The sequence below is a fragment of the Aythya ferina genome (genome assembly GCF_964211825.1).
Source record: "Aythya ferina genome assembly, chromosome: 21".
Taxonomy (NCBI): Eukaryota; Metazoa; Chordata; class Aves; order Anseriformes; family Anatidae; genus Aythya; species Aythya ferina.
In genome coordinates, this window is record NC_140319.1 from 3,174,931 (window position 1) to 3,194,527 (window position 19,597).

A 19,597-nucleotide genomic window follows, 5' to 3' on the forward strand; every position below is an offset into this window, starting at 1 on the left:
GAAAAACTGCACTTGACTAATACCTTCTCCACTTTCAAACTGCTCCCTGCAAGAAGATTTTTTTCTGCAACTGATCTGTGTACTGCAAGTATCAACAGCAATGAAACATTTACAGATCAGACACAAAAGCGTGGCTACAGGATAAAATCCATGGTGTTTTTAATTCAAAGGTCATCAGTGTTACTTAAGTATATCAAGTATAATACATTTAACAGGCTGCAATGCATATGACATGTGCAAAGCATTTAACACTTTTCAACATCCTTGTCTCTAAATTGGAGACATATATTTGATGGAAGGACAACTCCGGTGGGGAGGAAGTGGCTGGATGGTCGCACTCAAAGAGTTGCAGTCAATGTCTCGGTGTCCGAGTGGAGATCAGTGATGAGTGGCAGCGCTCCTTGGGGTCAGCATCATGCCCAGCGCTGTTTAACATCTTTGTTGGTGATGCAGACACTGGAATTGAGTGCATGGACTTGGGGCTGTTGGTTGATGAGAAGCTTGACATCAGTCAGCAACTTGCACTTACAGCCCAGAGAGCCGACCGTATCCTGGGCTGCACAAAAAGCAACGTGAGCAGAAGGGTGAGGGAGGGGATTGTCCCTCTCTGCTCTGCCCTTCTGAGACCCCACCTGGAGCCCTGCGTTCATCTCTGGGGCCCCCAGCACAAGGAGGGCATGGACCTGTTGGAGCAAGCCCAGAGGAGGCCACGAGGATGATCAGAGGCTGGAGCAACTCTGCTGTGGAGACAGATGGAGAGAGCTGGGGCTGTTCAGCCTGGAGCAGAGAAGGCTCTGGGAAGAACTTACAGTGGTCTTCTGGTGCCTAAAGGGGGCTTCAGGAGAGCTGGAGAAGGATTTTTTACAAGGGCATGTAGCAATGGGACAAGGGGTAAAGGCTTTAAACTGAAAGAGGGTAGGGTTAGATTAGATACAAGTAAGAAAACCTTCACTGTGAGGGTGGCAAGGCACTGGCAGAGGCTGCCCATGAGGCTGTGGATGCCCCAGCCCTGGAAGTGTTCAAAGCCAGGCTGGATGAGGCCCTGGGCAACCTTATCTAGTGGAAGGTGTCCCTGCCCATGGCAGGGGAGTTGGAATTAGATGATCTTGAAAGTCCTTCCAACCAAACCATGATATGATTCAGGAAAATATAATCTAAACCAGGCCTGCTTGATGCTGAATTAGTAGCTATCAATTACGGTTCAGAAAAGGGATCTTGGAATCATCCTTGATGGTTCTCTGAAATCATCTGTGCAAGGACAGCCCCCACCCCTCACACCCCAGAGAAACATACATGTATATGCTGGGCATCATCTACAAAGGTGCTAAGAACAAAATAAAAAATATAATTTTGCCAGCATTTAAAACCTTGGCATACCCTCTTCTTAAGTGCAGTACATGGTTCTGGTGTCCAGATCTCCAGAAGAACATAGTGAAGTTAGAGGAGATAAGGAAGAGGTCAGCTAAAATCACCAAGGCAGTGGATCAGATCACTTACACAAGAAATATAAAAAGATAGGAACTCAGCTTGGATGCTGAGGAGGGTACAATCAAGTATTATAACGGCAACTAAGTATTGCACTAAATTCTGTAACACAAGAACTAGTGATACTCACTGAATAGAGGTCATCTTAAAAACAGTAGAAGTACTTTACACGGTGAATTGAAACTATCTGTAATCTGTTGTCACAGAGTGATTGTGGAGGAAGATTATACCAGGAAATTCAGAAGAGGTATGAAAAATTAACGGCAACAAAAGGAATTCTAAAGGCTGGGACAAACTCTTTAACAGCCTTAATCCAATTACAGCTGATGTTGCAGAAGTACAAGGAATGAAAACAGCAGATATTAACTGGGCTTATGTTCTCTCCCTGAATAGCATCTCTTACTGCCACTGTCACAGATAAAACAGTAGGTAACTTGTACTGGGAGTCTTGCTCAGGAAGGTGTTTTGTACGCCTTTACGTTCCTTTTGTTTCTTCTAAGACAAAAGACACTGAAGTTGCACAGCTGTTATTACAGTACTCTGTCCAGGGTAAAACTACAAAGCAAGTAATTGTTTTTGTGGTTCCTTTTTTTACTGTTAAGGCACACTTTGTCATCTTGCTCATTTTCCACTGTCCTGTGCAAAAACATAGTCAGCACTATTACATTTACAGTTATCAAACAAGCAGCATGAACTTTGAGAAACTGCGTAACACAAGGCAGTTGACCACAAAACCAAACAGAATTATTTTAAAGAACATATACAATTCAGTGTCACTCTGATGATTATGAGCAATTTTTCTAAAGCAAGCAGATACTGACAATGTGACAAGAAGTAATTGCTAGCCTATTTTTCAGTCCTTAATTTTTTATAGAAAAAGTTTTCCTTATTTCCCCTTTTATAGATTTCACGTTGGCCTAAACCCATAGTTCATTCAACATCCAAATGTTCAGCTAGTTTGGCTTCCATTAGAAGAGTCCATTTTCTGTGCTTACTAACGATTTGAAATAGTCTAGAAACATGAATCAGATGTGACAAAAATAGAAGGATTGGCCTAAAGTACAATGGACTTCAACTAGTTTTATTTGCATTCTGTTTTCCAAGCTTGTTGATCCTGTTTCCTTATGAAGTCCACAAGGCAAGAGTCCTATTTGTTAGTGAAAACTGAAATTATCATCACTTTCATTCAAGTGCGGAGACCTTAAAAAAATACTGGATGTTACAAAATCTGCGTCAAAATTGGAAGTGTTGGTAAAAGAACAGAACCAATATGTGAAACGTGGCTGGTTGTCAAGATTAACTTGGAATTATGGCCAGAATTTTAATAGCTAATAGAAGTAATCAAATGTAGGTTTCGATCCAGTCCTTCACACAGAGAAAACAAGCTGTGAAATTTGAGTTAGCATCCAGAAGTCCTCTGAATTTTGTAGCTTTGATTCAACTTTGTTTCCAGCATGATACTGGGAGAGCAAGGGAAAGAGAAAATATTTGATATGATCTACAAAGGCCAGCAGTTTGGATAATCCTCTCATTAGTTAGATGAAATAGGTTATAGTGCTCTTTGTCTGAATGTTTTTTGGTGTTTTACATGAGTTTTCAGATTGTTTAAGACACTATGTGTTTGCCTCCCTTGTTGTAGATTTCGGCTTAGTGTCACACTGGGTGTTTTTGTAGCTGCACACCTTCTTGGTGGGCTATCACTTTTCAGTGGCAGTGGTGGGGTGATGGAATTCCTTTCCCTCCTCTTCCACAGGAACCATGACATCATTCCCTGGAAAAGACTCTGTCTCCTGCTCTGGATAGTGCATTGCCAATTCCTCTTCCGTGTTTTCCTGGATATCATCACTTTCACATCCTCTAGCAGCACAGTTCTTGCTACCAGGCACTTCTGAAATGGACCCCACAATAACAGTATCGGCCTTCATGATGTATATGCTTTCTGAGGAAGAAAGAAAATAGTGCTGAGCATAGGTAACAATATGGCTGTCCCTAGAGATGGTTCCTTTCCATGCAAAATTTTAACTTGTTACGCAACTTTTATTTACTTCTTTTTTAAAATCAGAGGTATGCATATCAAGTCTGTCACTGTGAAAACACAGAATTCACTAACCCACTAAAGCTTATGTAACTCACACATTTTGCCTATTTCTTTATCTCTTTATAATAAAAGTATTGAACATACTGAGCGATAAAGACGGCCTGCTCATTTTAAGCCACACTGTGGTTTTGGATCACTGCCATGGGGACTCTGGCCATTCTAGATCAAGTAGCTCTAGCCCTCCTGTAATGAAGCTGAAGGACTACAGGAGAAAGACAGATCAGAAAAGGCAGGAAGATATTCACAAGAATCTTGTAGAAGAAACAACTAACTGGGATCTGGGGAAGATAGCTATGGATAGTTCAATGTTTATGTTCCTGTTGTTCTGAAAAACAAAAATAACTGTATTAAAAGCAGTCCTTGGGCAAAGTTCAACACTGTACAGAAATGTAGGGAATGCTAAGGAGTTTTGGTTTTCATTTCTTTGACTACCTTGCCTCCCCAGACAGCCTTCTCTCTCCCAATTCAGGGAACTGGCATTTTGCAAAAGCCTGTTTTTTGAACTGCTTATAATAACAAAAATCTTTGCTGATCTGTGGCACTAAAAACAGAAAATACATTTTCTGCTTTTCCTTTTCCTTGTTCTTTCTGTGCTTTGTCTCCTCTTGCTCTCTAGAAAAGCATGACTGGATCCCAGCAACCCTAAGAAAACAGTTCTGGATCAGCTTAGCCATTGTAACTCCTTGGATTTGACTCACAGCAATAAATAAATAAGTAAATACATACATACATACCCCACACACATGAAATAACCCAACCCGCATATGGTAAACAACGTCAAGTGTCCAGGACCAGCTCTGTTAAGAGCTTCAGATAATTTTCCAGCTTACTAATAATTTCAGAATGATATTATGTTCCTGTGGCTTAAAAATTGGAAAAAAAAAAAAAAAGAAAAAAGAAAAAAAAAGGCAAGACTTACCAATTCGATTATTTGTGTGATCTCTCACTCGAGAATCGACAGGGCAATCTGGGGCATTTCCATTGCTCTGTGTCACATCAGTCAGACTCAGATCAGGACTATAAGCTTTTTCTGTGGTGGAAACCAAGTTGTTATTGGTTTCCAAAGGAAGGTTCCTTTCAATTAGCTCCTTCTCTTCTGGCCCTTGATCAGTAGGAAGCATGATCTGCAAATACAAAGAGACGAGTAGAAATAGGGTCAATGCAAAAAGAACATTGTAACAGGTCTATTGAATTCTTCTGTAGCAGCCAGAACAACATAACAGCACCACTGTCACAGGGAGTAAAAAATTTCAAAGTGTCTAACAGATAGAGGAACTTAAGTTCCTTTGAATTAGGTTCCTGTATTACTTAAGGCCATATTTAAAAATAGAATTCTTAAGCTAAATGCACAGATTTTATTTTATTTTTTGTGAGATTTGCAAGAATGTACCTTACTTCCACTGAAATCTAGTTTCCTGAACCTGAGTGGATGCTTTGGGAAATTCAACTTGCCTCGTCTGCAATTTAGATTCTGATGAACCTTTGTAAATCTGCTTATTTGTCACTCTGACTTTTTGTTGCATGTCTTATACTGCATGCTCTGTTGCAGAGCATGCTACCCTGCAATACAGTAGCAGCTGCATTATGGGGACTGAGGCTCAGTGGCACCTTTCAGCAAAGAATATAACATCAGTAAGAACGGTAGATTCTGGAAGTAAGAATTTGAAGGGATTTGGTTCAGGAAGAACTTTAAGAAGATATTGTCCAAATTTATATACTCCCTTCAGAAGCAAAACTGGCAGAAATACATTATTTAACACTACATTAAACGGAGCCCAAGACATGAAAGTAGCAATCCCTAGTATGTCTCATCTCTGCACCTGGGGGATCACAGGTTACAGAGAAAATGACAAATAAAAAGACCTTTTTAACAGAACATTTAAAAAATATTGTTAGTTATTTACATTGGAAAAGAAAGGGATCTGTTTCGGAATACCATTCACCAGATCAGAACCTGCAATGGAAAGAAGAAAAATTATCAGAAGAGAATTCACAGCAATCACAAGAACATTAATATTTTCTCTGAAATATCACCCACCCATGTCCTAAACTACTCTACAACCTAACTCACCTGTATCTTTCTTTCTTTACCACTGAGGACACACTTCCATGGTAGGGGTGAGGTGAAGCAGTGACACATTGCTGCCAACCATGTGAGGTCCTATCACTTTCCACACACCAAAACTGGTGTTCACCTAATCACATGATGAACTGATTAAGCTTTCTAAAGAAGCAGAAGACTGTCTTATCAAAATAAATAAATCAAAAAATAAAAAGTGAATAGCTTTCTACTGGATTAACAAGTTGCATCAGGTCATTGTGTGGTCAGTAATACAAAGAAGGTGGGATTTTATGCAAGGGTGGAGGAAGGGAACACTGGGGAAAGAAGGGAGCTGGGAAAAAGGGAGTGTTCAGCATCCTTTTACAATACCATGAAGCTAGACAGGCTCGGGCCTACTAATTTAGCTCTGACATGCATCCACCTTTATTCTCAACATCAACTCTATAATGCTGCAGAGCACCAGTTCCTAATGTGTAAAGCAAATCAGGAAGCAACAATTCCACTTTGAGAAAGTTGAGCTCATGTGAGAGGTGTTAAATCATATTCCTGGATAAATGAGTGGAAAATGCTCTGATGTATGGTGATCAGAAATATCTACCACAATAGACGAGAATAGAGCAGTCAGTGGAAGTGGAAATGCTAAGAGGGGATTAGTTAATTAAGCAAAATGGCTGTAATCCAGGAGATATATATAGATTGCTATGGCTAACGTCCACTTTTTTGGGAACACATCTCCCATATTTGAGTGCACAGAAATGAACCTGACATTTTTCCAGCAAAGCCTCCCCACACTGCTGCATCACCCAGTCACTCAGGTGCAATGGGAAAAAATTGCCATCTAGTGGCTTGTCATATTCACAGCAGTACTTGCCTCCACAGGACTGGCCTTTTGCATGTCTACAGGTACATTCATTTGACTTAAATTGGTTCCACGTTTTAAAGTTTCATAAATTAAAACTCCATATTAAGACTAGCCATTTATTCTTTAATCATATGTATTACAATCTCTGGTCAGTCAGTCACTCACCGTCAGATCTGATCCTGGATTTGTGTGAAGTGAGAGGTGCTGATAAAATAAAACATTCATTTAACAAAACTCATCGTGGAGCACAGGGACTATAACAGGTTTACCACACCCACAAGGCCTACAAGCAACCTACAAATTGCACATCCTGCTTTCTATTAAAGAGGGAATGTAGTTATGCAGGCACACCCCACATGCAACTCTATGCAAAGCTACAGAGAGTCACAATCAGTAAACAGGTTCCAAGTCCAGCCCACTCCCAGGAAGCTGAAAATACTCACAAAAGACTTCAGGCATCATTTAATATTGATTTTTATATTAATATGTTTGCACTGAGAGAAAAAAATCACCCGTTACCATTTCCCCACCCAGCTTTTCGCATCTTCCTCCATAAACTAACAGCTGTTGCAGTCTTTTTCTAAGGTTCTCCAACGTATTGCACAGATTGCCTAGAACATTTGGCCTGTCTTCACCAGGTGCTTGTAAATATCATCTCCCCTACTGGCCTCCACAAAGTTTTAGGATATTATAGTTCCCAGGTGGCATGTCCTTGGAGGTTAAACAGCATGCTATGTGTTACAGCTTTAAAAACTCACGTTTTCCTTTGAGGATGAGGATTCGTTTCTTGCACATCTTCCATTTCCAAAACAACAGCATGCCCACCAGTAGCAGCATCACAGAGAGAACCACTCCCCAAACAAGACCTACTGCTCAGAAGGGGAAAAGGAGGACAGTGATTTCAAGAAGAGGCAGAGTGCTGCCTTTTCTGTCAGCACTGCCTACTTTCAGCAGATCTGTGTGTTTGATGGATATAATTTTAAAAGTCATAAGGGTTTTGCAGGAAGCTCTCACATAAAAATTGTTTTTACTAAAGATACGTACAAGTAAAATATGCTAGAGAGAGTAAATCTTCGTTACCTCCTGTTGTTGTCTCCCCCTTGTCTGAGGTGGGAAGAGTACCAGCCGGAGCATTCTCCTTGGGAGTAGAACTGGGGTTTTCAGTTGTTGCAGCACTTAAAAGAGCACTAGAAATAGTGACCAAGTTTGCCTCAAGCCTCAGTAGGTCAGGGTTATTTGTTTCATTGCTGAATCTGGTGGAGAAAGTGCCTGGGGTGAGGTAGGTGGGCAACTGGTCCAGGCAAACCTCATCATGTGTGGCATTTCCTTTGCTTTGTGCTACTTTGTTTAACTTGGCACAGCTAGGGAATGAAAGAGAGAACAGTGTATCAGCACTGACAGAAAACGCTCTGATATATGTTAAGGTGTTCTATAGAGCAAACATCACTTTCGGTCATTGTAGTACCATGTGCATTTATTGCTTTTGGTCAGGAAGTCATTAACTTCCATCTCACCTCTGTGGCACTGATTCTTAACCTGGATGCAAACCTGAAAATCACTTGTGTATATAAACTAACCATATGCAGAGAGCAGAAAATGAGGCAAGGGAGTCTCCTTCCTTCCTTCAGTATCGAGCTGTGCAACAAGCATAACGAGGGGCCTTCAAAACTCTGCACATAGGCTCAAAGCTATCCCATTGCCTCTAAAATGAATTTGTATACTTTGCACCAGAAGAAGTGACAGGAGTCCCTTCGGGTCTTTTATTAGCTTCAGCTAATCAGTTAAACACTTCAAAAAGCTATGGACTTACTCAGTATGGGGCTTGCAGATGTCAGTGCTGGAGGTTTGGTCAGAGAAGGTCCCAGGGGGGCATTCTTCACAAGCAACATCAGTTGTTGAGGTGCCTGAATGAAAACAATGACTGATGACTGACTAACCAAAATGCCATAGGTCCAGGACTATGGCCAAGATCAGAAAAGACAAACTAGATAGGGAGGAATTCCTACCTCTGACTTTGACTCCAAAACCAGGCTTGCAAGCAGTGTGCTGCTGGCATCGCATGCAGGTGTACTTAACAGCAGTCTGACAGAACAGACCTGGTCGGCACTCACACACACGGCTAGAATTGAAGGAGCAGGGCACTTTCTCCACAAGGTCAGATTCTGCAGGAAAGAAACAGATGGAGTAGCAAACAATCACCCTGCAAGGGAAAGGCAAAGCAGGAGGCAAAGCTGAGCAACACCATTTCAAAGGCTTGGGAAGCAGAACGGGCTGCTGGCACTCTTTGCGATGGCAATTTAAATCATGCACAATTGGACAAAGCTGTAGACAACAGTTTGTAATAGAAGATGGAAAGCAGAAATCAGACTTGGATGGCATTAGATGCCAGAATTTTCAGGCAGTCCCAGGCCAAACAAGAAGTGGTACTCGTTATGTGCAAGGTAGCATTCTGCTCTCTAGAGCAGTAGCCAAGGACAGATAACTTTGCTGCTGGAAATTCTAAATTAATAAAATGCTAATAAAGAGAATATTTAGAGTGGCTCTAATAGTAAAGTATGTGTGATAAAAAGTAAATCAACTACCTTTTGTACATGACACACAAGCATCACAATGTGGCTTTTGGGATTCTTCGTTCAGATATTGTTCAGGTCCACATCTCATGCAGTCTTCAGCTGGATCCATGGGACAGGCTTTCCTTTTAGCATACCCTGGAGAAAGAAAAACAAAATGTGAAGGATACCTGTTCAGAAACCTCCCCAGTTTTCATGCCCATTTCACTGGGGCAGGGGTGTGTGAGTGAATAGCTGTGTGGTGCTTAGCTGCCTGTAAGGTTAAACCACAATGGTAAGGAAAAGTGACAGCTGCAGAAGCAAAATGAAAAGCTAAAACAGCAACATAAAGATAGGCAGAGTTGAATGTTTCATGGGTAGTAAACAGGAGAGAAATATATCCCACTTTCAGCACCAGACTGCATCACTCAGTTGTAAAGGGTTAATTAACCACAGGCATGGAAGACCTGGCAGGAAAATAACTCACCTACTATTTGCTTTGGCAAGCATGGTGTGGGAGTATAAGTAAAACCAGCTATGTTATATTTGGCCCTACAAATATGACCAGACAAGCTTAAAACACATCACTCATACTTCCTCAAAACTACTTGTCTGAGATTTCCTTTTGAAGGTTGGGGACGATTGCTGGAGTGGTCTGAATCTCAGCACTCAAGCTGCAGGCAAGTTACCTCCACGTGTGTGTTATTTCCTTCCTCCTCCCACAATGTCCCAAAAGCTTGAACTATAGTTATTTGAGACTTCCTGTACACATGAAACAGCAAATTTCCCCCTCTCTTGGGGGATGTGTGCCCCAAGTAGACAAGCTCTGAAGCTTGTCCAGTCATATCTTCTGGTACTGTCCTTCACTGTGTTAATAGCTCAACAACCAGATCAAAGCCCAAGCAGAAGGAATACCAGCTGCAATTGTATGTACAGAAAAATGTACTGGAAGTAAGTAGACAAAACAAGTGTTTTCCTTTTTAGAATACGTGTGTTCATTCATTCCTGAGGATTTGCTGTTAACTGTGAGGAGGAAATGATCTTCAGTGTTGAATGCAATACTATCTCATAGAGTTAGATATCTGATTTAGAGTCTAAAAGCAAAAACAACAACAACAGCCCCCAGAACAACAATAACAAGAAAAGATAAAAGGTAAAATATAAACAAAATAAACAGAAGAAAGGTGCAACATTATTATTTCATGTGAAAGTCTCTATTCCTCCCTTTGAGAGGGGGCTTTTTTCTGTTCTGTGATGAACAGAAAGACAACGTTCTTCTGGTGTCCAAGGTATGAAGTGTCATTTTACCTGAAGAAGAATTAAGCACCTGAGAAGAAATGTGGCAATTGTAGAAATCAATTAGAATTATCTTATGAGGTTTGGTTTAAAGTTTATATTGAAATTGAGCTTGAAATTAACTTTGAAACAGATGATTTGGCTTACACTTGAGCCAGTGTGCTCAGATGGAAAGCTCTACATCTGTAGGTTGGAACACCAAGGAAAGTAAAGCCAGACTGCATCAAGACTCTAATACATCCACTTGGAGTAAATGGAATTTTAGAAAAGCTACTCTTTGCAACGAGAAGTTGAGTTAGTAGCAGATATGAATGTGTTATTGTCTGAAGGAGTAGCGGAAGATTAAAATGAAAAAAGATTCTTATAAGTTTTTGTTGTAAAGGAGACCCTGGAGGATGGCAAAAGATGTCTGAGACAGACATTAGGATTTGCAAAGTATGGTTTTAAAGGAGAAAAGAGCTTCTTTGCTTGGAACTGGCTCAGAGTCCTTGCCCCTTTTCCTTTTTTACAGGACCAGTTTCTCCATCCCTTGGTCTTGCTTTCTCATACATTTTCTGAATGATTCTAGTGATGTGCCCAGAAGCAATACAGGATGTCCCTAGCATGCAAATGCTAGCAACCAAGCACCAAACCTCTCTGTATTATTAGAGCACATATAAATGTCAAAAATTTCCTTTCCAAAAAAAGAAAGAGAGAAGAGAGAGAGAGAGAGAGAGAGAGAGAGAGAGAAGAGAAAACATTTCTGAAAGAAGAGACTGATGATGGTGAAGTACCATCAAATGTCCCACCCACAGCGTTTCAGACATTTCCAGAACCCTTGTCTCTCTAAGATGTTTCCTGCTTCTGAGCTCATATGCCTCCGACTCACATCTAGCATCTGGCAAAGCTCACTCTGTCCCCTGATGAGTGAATGTTCCATTCCTCATGTGAGATGCTTTCTAAACTGGTTTGAATATTAGGACAATGACAGATTTTCTGCACAATCACTTTATACTTTGTGTCTCTGATCAGAAACATCTTCAGCCTAATATCATTACGCTACTTCATACCCTGAGGCAAACTGAAATTAATTCTTACACCTGCTACTTCTAGCTACTTCTGAGTGTCAATCAACTAAAAAAATAATAATTGCAAGTTATCTTGTTTGCAATTTAGACTGCTTGAATGCAGACTGAACAGGAGCAGGGAAGTGGAGAACAAATTCCCATCTGGATCCACACCAGATCATGGTTCACAAAATTGCACTTAAGGGTCAAAACGCAATTCTGCAGATATACCCAGTTCATACTACGTCTATGAGAAAGGCTCCATGTTAATTTGACTGCATCATAAACATACTGACCTGAGGGGCACCGGTAACAGCACCTTTGTAAAGTTTCATCATAGAACCAATTCTTGTGTGTATCACAGGAACGAGATGAGGTGAGCGATGGCTAGAAATTTAAACAGAAAAGACACAATTAGAAAATAATTAGGGCAGATCCAGCACTGGTCTCGAATTATGGTGACTACAAATGGTAGGGAAAAGCCTACAGATTTTTGACAATTCAACCATCCTCTAAAACATCTAGATAACTGCTGTCCATAAAGTTAAGCAAATATTGTAATATTCAGTGTATTTAGCAATGATCCAGTATGTATCTTCACTTAGCGGGCTCTTTTCTCTGAAAGTGATTCAAACATACGGAATGAATACTGTGGCCTGACCTTTTCATCAAGCATTTCAGAGCTGAGAAATTAACTCCTTGTTTCATGCAATAAAATGTGTAGTGGCATTGCTCTACCAAAATGGTTTTCAGCCAGTGCTCTAGACACTCTTTGAAACTTAGGTATAAGATAGTAAAGCTTACCAAGGTAAGTTTGTGTAGCAGTCTACCTCTCCTTTAAAAACCTTGTTGCAGTTAACAGATGAAAAAAGGCTAAAAATCACTGTCCTTAAAATGATCCCATCTTGACTTAAAAACTTTTTAGAAAATAAAAAACAGAATCCCCAAATATCTGTAATAGATTTCCAGCTCTGCACAGAAATGAGAAGTGGTGCCATAGTGAACATCACCTAAGGCTAGCTAAATTGGCTGTAACCCACAAAGCTCATTCTTTATATTTGCAGTTGTTCGTATATTGGTTATTCATATCCTGTCATGTTTGTTAACCCTACACATCTGTACTTCTAGGCATCTTTGAATCTGTGTTTTCATACTTCTTCCTGTTTGTTTCCCCTACTGTGCTTAGCTGCTCTCACACTATTTATCAATGCAGCAAACAAATTTTTCTGTTCAGTTATTTATCCACTCATAACATCTGAGTTTAGCAACCTAAAGATATGTTTACTGTAAACCAATACATTGTCTCACTTTTCATCTGGGGACAAATCCTACACTAAGAACAGGTGGGTTTTGCCTTGGTAATAAAGCTACAAATATTTATTCACACAGTGAAGCCCTTATTCAAATAATTAATCCCACTTCTTTTGTGAGTGAAGGTTTTCACGAGCAACCCTCAATTTGATTACATAACTGATACTTGTTTAGATTAAGAATAAAAAAAGCCACAACAGTTCTAATATTAGCTTAGAAAAAATCACTCTGCTCTGAACTGTACCAAAAAGCAGAGAATAAGGCTTCATTTGCATACAGCAGGGTGACTATGGACTGTGGGAAATTACAGCACTACAGGTTTTCTGATGAGAAAGTCTGATTTTTGAATTTGGCATCTCCCCTAATAATCCCCTACAAATATTGGTATCTGATAATTTCATTTTCATTATTTGCTGCAAGATATAACCGGCAACTTTTTTTCTGTAAAGACTGAATCAGCAGATTCTCCAGAGATTTTCCCACAGGATACTGGTAGGACAGTTAACAAATATTTTAAGAAATGTACATCCCACCTTCTGAAGGTGAATTTCCCACCAGCCTCAAAAAGAATACCTAGTGTCTCCTACTGCCTTTGTATGCCGTGCAGAATCTTACTAACTGATCTCAAAACCACAGTCTCCTGTTTAACGTGTTGTTCTTTTCATGGCTGGACCATAAGCAAATAAATAAATAAATCAGTTAAATAACTTGCCCCAAGTTGTATGAGAAAACAGGAACTTTCAGTCGAGGAGGAAATTAACAGAAGTACAAGAAACAGAAACACACTGAAACCATTAAATTTCGTTGAGCTCTGATAACAGAACTGAGAAATCCTGCCTCACATATGTGCACTAACCACGAGGCCACAGAGCCTCCCTACAAAGCGCTTTTTTCTACCTTACTGTACGGGGGAAATAGCAGAGATCTGGTTGCTCAGCCCGACTCAGGTCAAGTTGACACATGTGTACCCTGTATTTGTCTTTTCTTAAGAGGAAGCCTCAGACTATAGGAAAAGGAAGTGGAATCTCCTTTCATCGGCGTGTAGAAGCACCCCGGTTAGCCAGCCATCTAAGACTAAATTAAATAACAGGAAATGACACAGTGAGACCAGTCACACTTACACACAGGATTATTTAGGAGTCATTTCAGGGGTATGAAGTGGACTGACTAGTTTTACAGAGAAAACTTAAGAAACAACAGCATCCTTGCTATATGTAAATTATCCCGGATTAGTTTCTCTTTAAGATCTGTAAAACACTACCACAAAAAACTGATCTTCTCTTCCTTGCTCTACTAGAAAACCAACTCTGGCTTCAAATGATGCTGAACTTTAAATCAGAATGGGGACACAATTCTTGAATGATATAAACATGTAAACCTACAGCATATAAACTTACAGATCGTGTAATTGCCTCTTTAGGGGGCTAAAGGAATAATCTCTGCCTACAAGTGTGACTGAAGAGCTGCTTTTTAAAAAGTGATCCTGACTAAAATACTGAAATCCTGAGCTGAGGACAAGACGCAGCTCATAGGTAATGTGGTGCAAACCGGGATTATGAATTTTCCCCTGATGCTAGCGCTGGGATAAATTACTGCCTGAATTACATGTAACTACTGCACAATTATGTAAATATGCATATGAAAGTCCTCAACAATTTTTTTCCTTCCACAAGAGGGCAGCTATATACTACAGCCTACTAGATACTCCGTAACGTACTCCATAACACCTGTAGCTTCACAACAAATGCTGCTGTGAAGCATCCAGTTAAAAACACAGCTCTGCAGCCACCTGTACAAGGCAACCCCAAGGTGTTCTGCTGTAAAAGGTCATTTTAACAAATCATAACATGCACAATTCTATGTCTGAGAAACCACCTTCTGAGCCCACCACTTCTAATTCACAGCTACCTGCAAAATGTCTTTTGTAAACTCAATTTGAAATTTTCATGTCTCATATAGAATAAAAAAATCTTTCCATAAGACCACTCTCCACCCTGAACTCCCATGAGTTTGTGGAGGAATTAAACAAATCAGTGCCCAAAGAACATGCCTTGAAGGAATGGCAGAGGTGAATGGCCAAGGTCTCAAAAGATGCCAGTCTTCCATAAAATGATGATGCCATCTAAGTTTCTAAACAGATCTGACTGATTAGGCTACATTTGGGAAAAAGTTAAGAAATGTCAGCCATAAAAAGATAATGTAATAGTTTTATTTTTCTGTGTGTAATCAATGTCAGAGTAATAAGTGAACTAAAATGAAAGGTAGCAAGCTAAACATATGTAGAAAGGGAAGAAAAATATGCATTATTAGTGGGTAGCAAAAGGCCAGAACTGAGGTAAGTTACCCACTCAGTGACTGAATATGTAAATTACCTCAGTTTCACCACCTGTAACTACTCTTCCCACATGCAAAATACCACGTCTTATATCTCTTCTACAGTTAGGGTGCAAGTTTGCAGTAGGAAGTTAGCTTGTTTGACTTCTGAGATTTTGATGAGCTCAGGAGCTCAAATTAGGAAGAGATTGCTGGAAACAATTCATCAAGAAGCACAGGGGATTCTGGATTGCAGCTTTACCAGCCTCTCTCCCTCTCTCCCTTCATGATTCAGTACTTCTGGAAAGCTGCATGTTCTTGATTTGACCAGTATCTTAAATCCTTAGATCACTCTGCAGGAAGATTCAAAGTGATAGGACTAATGTGTTGTGTTGTTGGTTTTTTTTTTTTGGTGGTGGAGGGTTTTTTTGTTGGTGGTGGGTTTTTTTGTTGTGTTTTGGTTTTGGTTTTTTTTGGTTCTTGGGGGCAGAAGGGGTGGTTCGTTCCTCAACTGTTGGCTGCTTCTTAATGGCAGAAATCTAGACTTCAACCACCTAATCCATCCGAATTTGTAAGGGCTGCAAAATACTTACTGCATGTTTCTTTCACTGTTCCAGGACAGAATGCATAATGCCAGTCACCATTAGCGCTGAAAACACTTCTTATCCTGCTAGTAGTTCAATTGCTAAGGTGAAGCCAACGCCTATTAGGCTACGTTAGTTTACTACAGCAGAATTTATACCTTGTGTTCTCTCAAGCTTTTCCAGTGGAACAGAAAACCATCTGTCCAGTCCAAAGTGGGTAAGCAATTTTCTCAGAAGTTGTCCTGTTACACTGCAGCTATAAAGGAATCTGGTGACGGCAAATACTGATTCTTTTTAGGTGAGGGAAATTCTGAGGAAAATTCCCACCAGTGGCAGCAGCATTGATCTCCCCAGCATACATACTGAGGCTAGACCTGTTTTGAGCTGCGTTACCAACAGCTGCAGCTGTGAGAGTCTGCTCTGCTGGGTTTCCAGAATTGTGACTGAGTTGATGGTAGCCATTAAAGAAAATGTCCCTCTTATCATGCCTTAATCAGAACAGGCATCACCTAAAAGAAGGGAAGGAATCATGAGGACACTGAGGAGAAAAGGGAAAAACTCATGTAAAAAGTGGTGCTTTATAATACGAGAGCTCAAGAATGTGACATGGGAAAGAAAAGTGCATTATACATTCACTGCTCTCCTTGCCAACAGAAACCTTAGCATTAAGACATTTCTGGTATATTTCTGGTGCTATTTCCCCTGGCTCCAAAACACTTTTAGAAATAGTCAATTAGTCAGCGAGAAGAGATTCACTTAATCATTTTTGTTTCTTAATGCTTATTTTGTGGGAAGAATGTGGATGTGATAGTTCCCACCTTTTCCTGGAATGCCTAGAAACCCCAAAGAATGTGGTATAATTCATATTCATCAGCAACTAGGTTGTGGCTTTGCTTCATCAAGGAAACCTCCACTAAGTTTTACAGAACAAAGAGAAGTTACTGTCCTCATTTCTGCAAGGGCAGAATTCTGCAATATCACATTTCGCAAGACAGACAGAAACAGGACTCAGCATCTTTACCCAGAGAAATTCAAAATCCTAGCACAATTTCACTTTTTAAGGCAGCATCTGTGACACCTTCTAGTGTTCCCTGAAAAACAGGGAAGCAAACAGTTCAGAAGAAACACTAAGTTTTATCCCAATGGTATGTAGTATTGTCCAACAGTCAAAAAGCCATGTATATAAATATGCCATTGGAATCTTTCAAATCCTTATATCCTGCCTGGCCCGTACCTGTAATCTGGGAGTAAAATCAACCAGTGAGAGAAAAAAAAAACAAACAACCACCACACCTCTATCTCTACTTGTAAAGTTCTTTTAGTATGTATGTAAAATACTAAAACTTTAACATTCAAGAAAGATCACAGCAGTATTGGGGGCTGGGGGTGAGGAATCCTACATTGATGGAGAGCAGGTCTTTGTGCTTCCTGCTGCTTGAGTAAACTGTATGAATGGATCTGTGCTAAGAATGGGCCAGCAACGTGGAAATACATGTCTACTGCAATTATGCTAATCCTGTTAATCTCTTTGCCATCCCAGGATGCAATCCCACTTCCTCTCTTGCTTTTTACACACGTTTTCCTTCCCCTCTAACTCCTTGACTGTTTAAGGCAGGCCAACTATGTTTTCAGAGCGTGAATCAGTTGTAGGAGCTGATTTGAATGAAAACTGCTGTTAGAATTGGTGAAGTTGGATTTTCAGAGGGTTACTGCAGTGGAACAATGCACCCTGTGGCTGCACATTCATTTCACTCAGGGCAGGAGAGTCGGTGGCATTGTGTAGCCAGGAGCAGGGCCTCCCCTTTGTGTGACTGTTGTTGTGCACACACGCACCATGAAACCTCGCGGATATAATTTCTGGATCTGCTATATCAGAATTCTTTTGATCTGGACTGGACTTGAGGACACAGTGTAGAGTTACTGCGTCTTTATGACAGTTGTAGAAGAACAGATAAATATTTGAACAAGAAGGTAAGCTGTTACAGTAAACAAGTGCCGGTGTAGCAGAAAGCCTACCATAATGATGTTAACCCATTCACATTTTTGGAACAAACTTGAACAAGCCACACGTCTCTATCAGGTTAGTACTTTGTGCCTGCTTTTGCTCCAATACCAGGAGCTCTTCAATTCAGTTTAGCATCCGGTTAAATTGGAGGGAGATAGAGACTGAATTTCATGAACCCTTCTATGACTGCAGTCAAAGAAAGGTACCTGATTTAGCATGAGCTGGAATACGTTTTCCAAAAGAAAAGACTACAGTTCATAACAGTTTGGACTGCTCTACAAAGGGATGGCCAGGGATCCCTTGGCCTTGTTCTTTCATTGAGCCATCAGGCCAACACCCCTTCACCACTGCCTTTCTTTTTTTTGGCTTTCTTTAAAATGCTTCTAATTAAGGCCTCCTAATAATAAAAACCCCACAGACATATTTGATACAAAGCATTTTCCTTTTTCAGTGTTTATTTTTGAGAACTTATTTTAGAAAATATACTTTTTGGGGGTCTTCTCACTATCCTTGAAACTACAAACACATTTGCTATTTCAATTTAAGTAATGGCCATTGCAAAGACGGTGCTGAATTCAGTGGGCTACTCTACAATTCAGTCAGGGTAAGGTTTGACTCATTTATTTATGGTCTTTTGAGCTCATAGAGAAAAAGTGATGGTGAGGCAGAGCAAGAAATCAGCTTGCTACAAATAAGCTGTAAGTCAGAAAGAAAGCATATTACGGTAAAAAAAAAAAAAAAGTTATCAGTATTGGCTGTTCTAGAACTGAGTAATACTGTAGCAAAACAGTTGACTCCCTTTCAAGCTTCTAACCAAATTCTGATAGTATGAAAGAAAGAAGCTGATAATCTAAGACTTCAGGTAGTCAAGCTTTATGCTCAACAGAAGAGACATGAACAAGTGAGAGCTAACTGAAAATTAAAACAACCAAATCCCAAACTGCAGGTTGATCTGAGGTGGAATATGGTTTAAAATACAACCAGTAAGCTGTGACTTGCTTGCATTACATAGTATCACTTGTACTCCACTAGCAGCAAAAGCCAAGTTTGCTGTGATTGATGCAATAAAGATAGCGAGAAGCCAACTGCTTATCCCACCAAGATCTATGTACTTATTCCAGATAACTGGTGATTTTGTTATGAGTTTGAAAGTTGACAGTGAGTATTAGAAAACCAAATTTTCTCTCTGCCCTTTTCATTTCGTGAACAAAACTCTTGACATCACTTTTGACAAGTGATGTCAAATGCACAAATGCCATTTTTTTTTCTAGCACCTTTCTCCTAAAGCAGTTAGCATTCAGCAGACCAGACAAATTAATCTGAATGTCCTCCTAGGTACTTGTCAGATGAGTAAAGACTGCAGGCTGTAATCCTGTAGAACAGAGGGATTGATGTACTTCAGGATGGAGATGGAGGCAGGGCAGATAAACCAGAGCAAAGTAGAGCAAGCTTGCCATGTGGGAGGGGAATTTACGGCTAAAGACACCAGGGCAAACTCCTACTCTTACCAAAAGAGTCACGAGGAGCCTTTTCAAACATCTATGAAAAGGATGCAGACTTGGTTACTTTCAAAGATCTAACTGGAGTCAGTTTCTTGCCAAAAATCTCCTGTGATATAGCCCATGCGATGTGCTATATCATTCATTTACAATACACAGACAAGTGTCTTAAGCTAGGATAGGTTTATATTTCCAGTGCCAGGGAAATGGCCAATTTCAGGATCCAACCCAGCAGGCAATATAAGCTACCTACTGACTTTACCTATGCAAAGAGCCTCTGTGACTGACCTTTTTCTTTTTCTCATGCGTGCATAAGTGTCAGCCACGGAAACCACCTGGATTTATGCCAGGCACCAAGGGCTCGTTGCCATATGATCCACTGGGGAGGAAGCAGAGGAGGGGTAAGGAGGGCGGAATGGGGGAACAAATGCACAAGAGACGATATGATCTGAGCAGGAACCTATCTTGCACCTACAGCATCAGCTGA

At 40.3% G+C, this 19,597-nt stretch overlaps 1 protein-coding gene across 3 annotated transcripts in view; it reads right to left on the minus strand.

Moving 5' to 3' along the window:
• Positions 1–135: 135 nt before the first annotated feature.
• The window catches only part of TNFRSF8 (TNF receptor superfamily member 8), a 31,226-nt gene continuing 11,764 nt past the window's right edge, over positions 136–19,597 (minus strand). Inside the window, exons 1-11 of one of the 3 annotated variants that reach the window (XM_084495211.1) lie at positions 13,607–13,695; positions 11,695–11,785; positions 9,090–9,215; positions 8,514–8,669; positions 8,318–8,411; positions 7,588–7,868; positions 7,266–7,376; positions 6,673–6,711; positions 5,488–5,537; positions 4,503–4,707; positions 136–3,424 (exon numbers count right to left, since the gene is read on the minus strand). In XM_084495211.1, coding sequence (XP_084351337.1) covers positions 3,183–3,424; positions 4,503–4,707; positions 5,488–5,537; positions 6,673–6,711; positions 7,266–7,376; positions 7,588–7,868; positions 8,318–8,411; positions 8,514–8,669; positions 9,090–9,189 — 1,278 coding nt within the window. In that variant the 5' untranslated portion in view covers positions 9,190–9,215; positions 11,695–11,785; positions 13,607–13,695 and the 3' untranslated portion in view covers positions 136–3,182. Of the gene's footprint in view, positions 3,425–4,502; positions 4,708–5,487; positions 5,538–6,672; positions 6,712–7,265; positions 7,377–7,587; positions 7,869–8,317; positions 8,412–8,513; positions 8,670–9,089; positions 9,216–11,694; positions 11,786–13,606; positions 13,696–19,597 lie in introns of those variants that run through there. The other 2 variants (XM_084495210.1, XM_084495209.1) reach the window with 2 other exon arrangements.